Raw genomic sequence first — 11,291 nt, 5'->3', positions numbered from 1 at the left:
TTCAAAACCTATCACTCTCTTTATTTAACCATAGAATACTCTCTATTAGGCCCCTTTCATGAGACTATTGATTTAAGGATGCTGTACAAATATCTGCATTAGCAAGAATGCCTTAGCAGTTTCTTTTTCTTTTCCTTGAGCCGGGAATGGCTTTGCATTGTGCACAAGCATATCCATATGAAATGGAAGAGAGAAATTGATGGATATCTTCCTATCCATCCACCGCAGTGATAGTGACACTGACAAGAGCCCCATTTTCTGATCTTATCCATTTGTACATACTATTAATGCTGTCTTCTTTGGTCCATGCTTATACCCATATTCCTCTTTTATTTTATTTTATTTTTATCTTACTCTCTTCTTTTTCTTTTTATTTATTTTATTTTTTTCTTTTTTTTAACACATTAGAAAGGACGAAGATGATTTGAATTAGTAACCTCTACTTCATAAGACATAATTCTCTATTTAATAAAATTGAACAAATATTACCACGTCAATCCAATAATAAATAAATAAATAAATAAATAAATTAAGCGGGTAGCATTGCCATGCACATTAATATCCTCCCCATGTCGTTTCGTAGGTGGTGTATGAAGTGCCTCGTGTCGTATCCCAATACCAAGCCAACGACAACAATAACGCGACCGCAAAGGTGGTTGCCGATCAACAAACGAAACATGTTGCGAATTTCGGATATGTATCAACACAATTCTCACCTCACTCCCAAGGACTATGAGGCTATGAGCCAAACTCCATTTAGCCTCATAAATTATGTTAATGACTGAAATACCCTTTTCTAACAGCTTAGTACACCTAGTTCGCCCGGGCTTTTGGGGTCCAATTCCAAAAGAATTCAGTTTACATTCACGGGGTGAGAAACAGAGAAGGAGATGAACATGTTGAAACTCTGGGACTCGAACAGTGGTTACTTTCGTAGTATGTGGTTTCAGGGGTCATTGGAGGATCTTTGGCGGGAAAACGGGCGTGGTGGTTGGGCTACTCTTTTTGCTTTGATTTTGATATTGGTTTGGCACTGGTGCAAGAGGTTCTCCTTTAGATCTTCAGGTTCCAATCCCACCACCACTATTTCTGGTGCTAGGAGTCATCCCCAATACAGGTGTGTTGCCTTGTTTTTCTTTCTGGGTTTTGTCTAATTTTATGTGGGTCATTCTTGTTTTTCTTTATTTCGTTGCTTGTTCATTGAATTGTGAGAAATTTGGTGATGGGTTTTTGACAAAGTTGATGTTGTGGTTTGGATTATTTTTCTCTTTATGGATTTAGGTATGATACGATTGCGTCACTCTTATTTTCCTTCAGTATGATGCTTATTCATTGAAGTATCAGAAATTTAGTGGCTGGGTTTTCTGAAATTTTCAATAAAAGGGGTTCATATGTGATTATGGGTTTGTGATTACAACTGGCCTAATCATACTATTGAGTTCCCAAGCTTTAGAAGAACCTGTTATATGGTGCTTCGTTTGAGTTCTGTCTAAATGCATCTCATCAAACAAAGAGGGACCATCCTTCAGACATTTATGCAACATTGGCTATTAAACTGGCCCCTCAAGCTAACGAACAACTCCACCACCAGTTGTGGCATTGCCCACTTTACACCAAAAAGATTGAACACAGATACCCAGAAAACTCTAGCTACATTGGAGTGGAGCAGATGATGGTCAATAGGTTCCGTGCTCTTCTTGCACATGCAACGTCAGTCCATCACAATGACATGTATCTTCCTCAGGTTATCCAAGGTTAAGATCTTTCCAAGTGTTAGCTAATCCAATCGGGGTGGGGAAAAGGGACAAGAAATAAGTGGGAAAATTGGATGATGTACTTTTAATCAACTTGACCCTACCACGATCCTTTGACATATAAAGCCGCTTCCAACCTGCCAAATGACGTTCCATTTTTTTTAATTATGCCATTCCATATAGATTTTCCCTTAAATTGTGCACCCAATGACAAACAAATATACTTCATAGGCAAGGAGAACACCGTGCAACCAAGGATACTAGCCAAGCTTCCCACATCTTCCATGAAGCCAACATTTACTAGCTCGAATTTAGCCGTCTTAATTTTCAACCCCAAAACAACTTCAAAGCATAAGAGGAGGCAACACAACTGATATAGATGATCAGGAGTTGCCTCACAAAAAGTCAATGTGTTGTCCGCGAATTAGAGGTGACACAAAAGGAGCTCATTGTTGTTCTTGGACCCCACAAAAAAATCTGATAGAAGCCCCCTATCCACAGTGGCTGACATCATCTTGTTCAAGGCTTCCATGACAGTGACAAACAGCAGAGGGAATAGCGGATCCCCTTTTCTTAGGCCATGAGAACTATCAAAGAATTCGGAAGAAGCTATGTAAATTGTAATAGAGAAACAAACTGTGGAAATACAATGAGTGATCCACGCCATTTCTCCCTAAAACCCCAAATGCTCAACAGATACAACAAGAATTCCTAATTAACATGATCGTATGCCTTTTCTAGATCCAATTTGCCAAGCACACTTAGAATCTTTGAATGAATTCTACTATGAAGACATTTATTCGCAATGAGGACCAAGTCTAAAATCTGTCTCCCCTTGATAAAAGTGTTATGGGACTTGGAAATAAACTTTTACAATGTTTTTTTTAAGATTGTTAGCTAAAACTTTAAAGATAATTTTATAAATGTAGCCCACAAGGCTAATAGGTCGAAAATCCTTAATATTCACTAACCACGCCTTATTGGGAATATAGGCAATAAAAGTGGTATTGAGGCTTCTTTCAACTTCCACAAGCATGAAACTCATGGAAAACATTCATGACATCCACTCTAAAAACCTCTCAATAAACTTGAAATAAGGCCAAAGAGAAATCTTTAAGGCCCATGGCCCTATCTCCGTTCGGAGCTTTTACTACATTCAGTGGTTGAGCTAGACATTTCATATTGTAGGGGCCACTGAACAATTTTTTTTTTTTTTTTTAATATCGGGGATTCTCTACAAGGTAGGTCAGAGATGGAACCAAGAAGTTTTATGGGAGGGGGCCAAAGCAAAAAATTTTCTTAAGTTTTTTTTTTTTGTTATCAGGATTTTTTTTTTTTTTTTTTTTTTTGGCATCATGTAATGAACTGGTACTTTTTCTATTTTTTTCTTGTTTTTCTAATCACTGGTACTTAAATGCAATGAGGAATTGAGCTTAGAATTGTGTCAAATTCTCCAATTAAATGTTTAAATTCTAACAACCAATTTTCTCAATATTTAATAACCAAAATATCCAAATTACAAGACCACTTAGATTAGGAATTGAGCTTAGAATACTAACGTCAAAAAGTACGACTTGCGTTGAGTTATTTTGCACCTCGTTGATTAACATCATATTCCCATATGTGATGACACAATCCAAGATCAAACTCCAATGAACTAATATCAAATTCTTTGCCATCAACTCCCTGAAGTCTTTTAACCCTATAATTATTATTCTCTTCCTATTCCATTAATAGCAACTTACCCCCAATTTATAATACTCATAACATACAATAATCAATATGATTCTAATATGACATATTAGAACCTAAACCTCATAGGCATCAATTTCCATTGAACTCATGAAAGTCTCGGGTTAATTAACCCATCCAATTAGCAATCTTAATGTTCACATACCAAAAGCCCTAATTTAATTCATATTATACGAATTAGGGTTTATGTCCATACTATGAACAATAGTGAAATTGAAGCTTTAACCCATTAATCTAACAACCCGGAGTTTAAATCATGCATAGAAATCCAATGGATAGAACAAATTCCCCAAATTATTATGATTTCAAACTTGAAATTCAAATGGGTGGAAAAAAAACTCAAGGAGAAATTAGGGATTTCAACAATATAGCAAAATCCCCAAAATCTCATGCATGAACCCTAATTTTCGGACCCAACCCAAAGTCTCTCTCAATCCGCAGCTCTCTCTCTCTCTCTCTCTCTCTCTCTCTCTCTCTATCTTGTTCTCTCTCTCTCAATCCAGAACTCTCTCTTTCAATCTTTGGAGCTCTCTCTCATGTGCATCAGTGTGTTGGCAGGGAAGAGAAGAGAAGAGAAGAAAGTGAAAGTGAAAGGGAGCGTCTGAGAGAGAAAGAGAGAGAGAGAGAGAGAGAGAGAGAGGTTGGGCTACGGGGATGCCATGTCCAAGGGAAAAAAGAATTTGTTTTTTTTTTTTTTTTAGTATTTGGGGGTGCCACAGCACCCCCCAAAGACTAACATGGCTCTGCCACTAACCGCATTGAAGCAGGTGTAAAACTGTAGGATATGCTCCCTTATTTCTGTAGCATCTGAAGAAATGTAGCCATCAACTACCTAGGAATCAACGAAATTGTTCATTCTATTCAAATTGGCCACCTTGTGAAAGAACCCAATACTCTTATCTAACCCCCCCCCTTTTCATCTAAAGGGCCCTCTAACTCACTTCTTTCAACGTAGTATACCTCTCCAAGATACTAGGAGATCTCAGGCTTTCTAGCCTTTTCCTCATCAGTAAGAGAGATCACGGAGTTCATCTAGAAAAACCTTTTTTGCTTCTCGACATTTGCAATAACCTCCACAATCCTTTTTTTTTTTTTGTTTGAAGTTGAGTTTCAAGGATTTTAAGTTTGTGAGCCTAGACAAAACTAGGATTGGAGATAGAAAAGTCATTTTACATAGAGAAACAAAAGCCTAATTGTATATAATGCGAAACCATTTGGACAAGTTCATCATGACTTTTAAATGTAACTGCATGCTTAGTGAGCTATATATGTCTAAATTATTGAAGAGAAAAGATACCATATAGGCAATTCTGCAATATCAGATTTTTGTTTTTTTTGTTTTTTCTGTTCTGTATGTGTTCTTGTTGATAACAAGTGGGCCTTACTGGTAGTGGAACTGTTGGATTCATGCTACTTAATAGACTACTTATTTCTTCTAAATTGACATCGATTGCTGGTTTTTTTCCATGTGGTTGTATTTCTGACGTGGAAGTTCTGTTTACTCTTGCAGAATCTTGGAGATTGTCTCAGATGCCGATTTAAAGTTTTTAATCGAAAATTTGGATCAGAAGCTAAATGAGAATGAGAAGTGGGAACATGTCATAGACAAAAGAAATCATTTTCTATCTTACAATGCTAAATGCTGCAAGAAGCCTAAGGTTACAGTTCATTTCTGGTTTTTTTAATGGCTTCTCTAGGCATTCAAGTTGAGTCATCTTTTGATAGATTAAGAAGAAACCTATAATCTTTTAATGAACCCATTATTATGCTGTATCAGCTGGTTTAAAGTTTTAAAAGAATGGTACTTCAGTTTTGGTCTCCATTATGGGAGACGCATAGTAAAACTATAGAATCGCTCTCTCTCTCTCTGCTAGGCATGCAACACTTAGATCCACCATGTTGCGACCTGTAAATTATCTACTCATTTATCAAAAACTAGGGATGAGATGTTAAGGAAAAATGTTCCAAGTAACTAATGTGTTTTTCCTTCTGCCTGTTGTTATGTTTATGGTTCTAGTTTTTTTTTTTTTTTTTGTTTGCTAGCCATTTATGTTTCATATTAGTTTCCAAAAGTTCAGTCTATTTACTATTTTTTGTTTTTTCACGAATTCATCTATGTTCACATTGATTGGTACTTGTGTCTCAATTATGTCCTTGAGTTGGTATTTCTTTCGTGTTGACAGAATGGTCCCCTAAAATACGAGAGTGTGACAGTATTTGAGAACTGTTCGCCTGAGATGTTAAGAGACTTCTACATGGACAATGATTATAGAAAGCAATGGGACAAGACCCTGGTTGAGCATGAACAGCTGCAGGTGGATAACACCAACGGCGTTGAAATTGGTCGCACAATAAAAAAGTTTCCACTCTTGACACCCAGAGAATATGTATTAGCTTGGAGATTATGGGAGGGGGAAGATAAAGCGTTCTACTGTTTTACTAAGGTAACTTTGACCAAATGCTGATCGCACTGTGCAAATTAATTACATTAGGGAATTGTTCATGGTCTTGCAATTGTTATTTGCACATGGTTTTTGTTGGATGTTCACTGATAGCCTAAATTATTCATCGAGTTGAGGTTGCATCTCTTCTCAACCCTCCTACATAATGTGGCAGGTAAAACCAGTTACAAAAAGTAACTACATGAAAATTCTTGGATTGAAAAATTTGAAAGTCATAACATCAGAAGATACCCATTATTTGCTTGCAAGATGTTGCACTAAGTTATTAAAAAAAAAAAAAAGACACTACAACCTTTAAGAACTTTTTTTCTTCTTGTTTTTAGCTTTACCAATTGGTTTATTTGGATGTTTTTTTTGCATGTAGGTGCTTTTGTGCATGCATGCATGCGCGTGTGTACATGCGTTAAGATCAGATATCTTTCTGATTGTGCTTAATGTAATTGTGAAGATGGTATTTATGTAGATATATGTATGCTTGTGTGCGCAAGCGCACACACGTATTTGTATGTATGTATGATAATATATATACACACACATACATATATGACCTTGAAGATACCCTTGTTTAGGTTTACTATATCTTGGCAAGTATTCGTAATATAATAACGTGCACTGTGGTGACAGCGATAGGCTGTAGATGGAACTAACATTTGCTTTTGCATTTGAAAGTTTTGGATTTTTCAAAGAGAAAAGGTGAATTAATATGGCTTTAATGAGGAATAGGTTGACTGTGCTGCTAGATTCATGGATCTGGAACCTTTTACGTGGATGCTAGCATGTTCTGGTCAAAAATTGGTTTGTTTTATGTGACATTCTGTCATTGTTTTTAAAAGTGTTTAATTTTTCTTGGCACTGAAATGTGTTAACATTAAAATTGGGAGTCATTGGACCTATCGAGATTTGCTATGTTGTTCTATGCTAGTGGATTTAGACCTAAATTTATGTACTTTTATATTCTAAGTTTAGCCGCCTCTCTCTCTCTCTCTCTCTCTTCTTTTTTTTTTCTTTTTTTTTTTTTTAATTTTTTTTTAATTTTTTTTATAATTATTTTTCATCTTAAATTTCTGACATTTATATAATTAAATTAACCACGTTTTAAACCTTGTTAAGTCTGCATGTAATGTGCACAGGCATCTATTACATGGCAAAGATGTTTTCACAAGATAATATGTGAGAAGAGGTTGGTCAAGGTGAAGATCATTTCATTGATTGCAATTGATAAGCAAATAAGATATCATTAAAAGCATAAGGCACTCCCAGTACACATGGAATATACAAGAGAAAGCACCTATTGAATATATGACCATGATATGATTGCTTAACATCTTTCTGTCTAGTAACGTGATTGATCAGTTCAGCATCTTATTCAGAAACTTAAAGGCTATGTTTGGTAAGTGTTTTGGAATGTCTTTTCTCTTTCCAAACATAAGAACACACTTTTCAGAAAATAGTTATTAAATGAAACACTTCCAAAAATCAAAACACAGAACTTTGAAAAAAACAAAACATACTTTCTAGAAAACTTCCCATACCTTCTTATAGGAATATTTTGAGAAAGCATGTGCTTATTTTTTCAGGTGTGGGGGCTGACTTGTTACTTACAAAAAAAATTTTAACAATTGAAAAAACTTAAAATAATTATAAAGAAATAGAAAGTGGCTGCACAACAGCCCCTAATAAAGGAGAGGAGTGGTCGTGCAGCCACCTCAATGAAGAGGGTCGGTCGTGAGTCATAGGTGGTCACATGGCCACCCCAATAGGATAGAGGCAGTTGTGCGGCTACCCCCTATCCTTTGAAGAGGGGGAGGGAGGGTGAGATGTGGCCACACGCCACCTCTTCTTTTTTTTTTTTTTTTTTCAGTAAGAAATCTGCCTCCATAGCTGAAAAGTAAGCATGTGTTTTTTCAAGATTAACATGTTTAATATTTGTTTCTTTGAAAACACTAAGCACTAAACTGTTTACTATACAATTTTTTCCTATGGATCCCATAGACTAATTTTTAAATGTGGATCCCAATGAAAACACTCTTAACTTCCATAACATCAAAAACCATTTTCAAATCAAAACACAAAAAATACTTTTCAAAACACTCATTAAAGATAGCCTTCATTTCTATTGTATGCAAAATCATGCTTTCTTTTTCAAATCTATTATTTCAACAATTCTCTCTTGAGATGCTTCTAAAGAAATCTGATCCGTGTGGTTTCTTTCCCCAACTAAAGAAGAGATCTTTGCGGAATTGCCACATGAAATTGAGCACAATTTTGCCAAGAAATAGTCCACTTGTTTCGTGAGAAGAGATGGGAAACATACTCAATATCATTTGATTGAATTGCTGACCCAGCTTCTTGTTGTTTGAAGAAGAAACCCTCCGCTTCAATGGTATTTTTTCATGAAAACCAAACATGAGATGAGAAATCCAATCTTTCACAAAGATTTTTAAATAGCTGTCCAGAATTCAAGTTGATTAAAATTTTAGATAATTAAATTAAATGCATGTTAAACCTTGTTTGGTCTACATGTAATGTGCATGTGGATACTACATGACAAAGATGATTTCACAAGATAATCTGTGAGAAGAGATTGGTCAAGGTGAAGATCACTTCATTAATTGTAATTTAAAAATTTATCTTATTGTTTTGACTATGATATGATTGCTTAACATCTGTCTGTCTAATAATGTGATCGATGAGTTCAGTATCTCGTTGAGAAAACTTTTGTTCTATGCAAAAACATGGGATATGTTTGATCATGGTTTTGAAAAGCGTTTTTTTAGTTTTGGTTTGAAGTGATATAAAGGTGAGAGTGGTTTTTAGTGGGGTCCTCATTTGAAAAGTATTGTGTTTTGAATTGTTTCTTAAGGTTTTAAGAAAAGTGTGTTCCCCGACATCAAAAAAAAAAAAAAAAAGGTTTTAAGAAAAGTGTGTTGGTTTTAAGTTTGTTCTTTTAGTTCTTTTTTGTTAAGGTTTTACCTGAGGCTTTTAGTTCTTTTTTAATTCTGGTCTTAGGAATGTGAACATCCTTCTGCCCCGCGACAGAAGAAGTATGTACGAGTTGTGTTTTTCAGATCAGGTTGGCGAATCAGGAAAGGCAAGTTCGTAACATATACTCTTTTTATTTTTTCCTCTTTTCTTTTGTTTTTGTTTTTTATTTTCCCTTAAGCTACTTCTGTTTTCCTTCCAAAAGCTGATGATTTGTCCCATCTCAAACTGCTTTCATGTCTGTCCTGAGACTCGGTGCTAAACTGAATTATGGATTATGACAACCTATATATATATATATATATATGTTAGTTCCTAAATGATGTGTCACCATCCCATGAGTTGGTGACAAATTTTCTAAAATAATAAATCTCATGAGATGGTGACACATCATTTGGGAACCAACTTTTGAGAAGAAAATTTAGGATGTGTAGCACTTCTCTTCTACTTAAACTCCACTTATACTTCAATTAGAGCATGTGGTCAACCTAGGGTAAGACACTGGTAAGCTTATGTTTTATTCTTCAAAGGTAAATTGATAGTTTTGTGATTCTCAATTATCTAATTACAGTACCTGGTCAAAATGCATGTGAGATCAAAATGTTTTACCAAGAAGATGCTGGTTTGAATGTCGAGATGGCAAAGCTGGCTTTTGCTAAGGGGATATGGAGCTATGTGTGTAAGATGGATACTGCACTACGCAAATACTCTGTGATCAGCCATCCTCAATCAAGTTCAGCTGTCACTGCAGTCACTTTAATTCAGAAGGTCTGAACTAGATTCTCACATTTCACTGCTGGTTTTATTCTTTGTTAATTTTTTTTTTAATTACTTCTTGATTTTAAAGCTATATATCAAATTCACCTTAGAGTTGGTTGAGATAATATGTTATCTTGATTCTAAATAATTTGAGATTGTTTTGATGTGATAATTTATGGCGTTTAAAAACACCTTGTATGGATTCACTTGTCAAAAAAAAAAAAAAAAACTTGTATGGATTATACTTCCCTTCTATTGTTGAGATTTTATTTTAGAGTTTTATGCAATTTAGTCACCTAGGTTGTGTTGGAAAAATGGCGGCTTCTGACTAGCCTTCTGCATTTTAAATACATTACTATCGTCGGCTTGTTTAGACTAGGTTCTTAACATTCCCTGTAAATAGTAGAATGTGTGATATAATGCAGCCTGGATATATATATCAATCATTTCATGGTTGGGTTACTCAAGGTTTCAATTTATTTCTTTGCACTGTGTTTTATAGCAGTGAATGCAGACAAACCCATCTAATTTGCTTTCCTGCCCAAGGTGATTAAGTCTTTCTGATTTCAAAAGCATTTATTGAATCATGTTTGAAAAATAGGACTATCCATGCCTTTGTGGGAGGAAACTAGTGGTTTCAGTAAGTTTGAGCAGTATTTTTTTTTTGTCAGTAGATAAAGTGGATTGATTGGTACATTGCATATGGTTTTGTCATTTTTCTCAGCACCCTCATTGTGTTTATTGCTAACTTTGTCCTCCACATAGATTCCCCCTGGATTCGATACCATGAATGGCATTAAGTCTTCAACAATCAGTGTAGTGACTAGTAAAGCTAAAGAGAGGAAGTTCCCAAGAAGACCATCGACGAAATTGCTAGCGAATGGTCTGCTTCTAGTTGGGGGTGCATTCTGCCTATCTCGGGGTCACTCTAGCCTGGGTGCTAAAGTTGCCATGGCCTACATCTTGACAAAGCTGAGTAAGCGTAGTGCTGCATCAGACCAAAGCAGGGAAAGTTGAGGGACATGAAATTGATGCATCAGAACTGATTTTGGACAACCTTGTAAGAATAAGGAGAAACATAGAAGTAACCCAAAAAAAATAGAGGAAGAGGTTTGAAAGAGGGGAGGGCTATATAAAACGATTTTTTATGAGTGGTTTGTTTCAAGATGTGTAAATATAATCAGTACACTCTTGTTACGAATTCATCTGTAAATCTTAATGATGTGAAGAGGATTCAAAAGTAGTGTTCTAATTCATTTTCTTTGGAGAAGCATGAAATGGAGTTTTAATTCATTTTCTTCCCTTTCCTAAAAGATTTTCAGATTAGAATTACATTCTTCCTGTCAAGATTACAAGATTTTTTGTTGGGTGTTGTTTATATATGGTTTGAACTTTGAAACAACAGGAATGTTCCTCCAAAGTCTACTCTTCACTAACAACTTCTCTACTTATGCTACACATGCTTATGAATGTCCTAGTCTCCCTCGTTTTCACAATTATAGAAATTGAATACTTAAATCTTTGAAAGGTTTTTGTTAGATCAGATGAATAAGATGGAAAACGTGGTTCTAGAGAGTGAGAT

General features: G+C 35.4%; 1 protein-coding gene across 1 annotated transcript; it reads left to right on the top strand.

The window, feature by feature from the left end:
• The first annotated feature begins 738 nt into the window (after positions 1 to 738).
• LOC132188626 (uncharacterized) lies at positions 739 to 11,007 on the top strand. The gene is made up of 6 exons (XM_059603139.1): positions 739 to 1,117; positions 5,017 to 5,164; positions 5,690 to 5,950; positions 8,978 to 9,059; positions 9,522 to 9,718; positions 10,475 to 11,007. The coding sequence occupies exons 1-6, from the start codon at positions 891 to 893 to the stop codon at positions 10,724 to 10,726; spliced, it is 1,167 nt and encodes a 388-aa protein (XP_059459122.1). The 5' UTR covers positions 739 to 890; the 3' UTR covers positions 10,727 to 11,007.
• Positions 11,008 to 11,291: the final 284 nt, after the last annotated feature.

The sequence above is a fragment of the Corylus avellana genome, chromosome ca7, assembly GCF_901000735.1.
Source record: "Corylus avellana chromosome ca7, CavTom2PMs-1.0".
In the NCBI taxonomy this organism is placed as follows: Eukaryota; Viridiplantae; Streptophyta; class Magnoliopsida; order Fagales; family Betulaceae; genus Corylus; species Corylus avellana.
The sequence above is the reverse complement of the archived record's forward strand: the minus strand, read 5'-3'. Positions and strand labels throughout refer to the sequence as shown.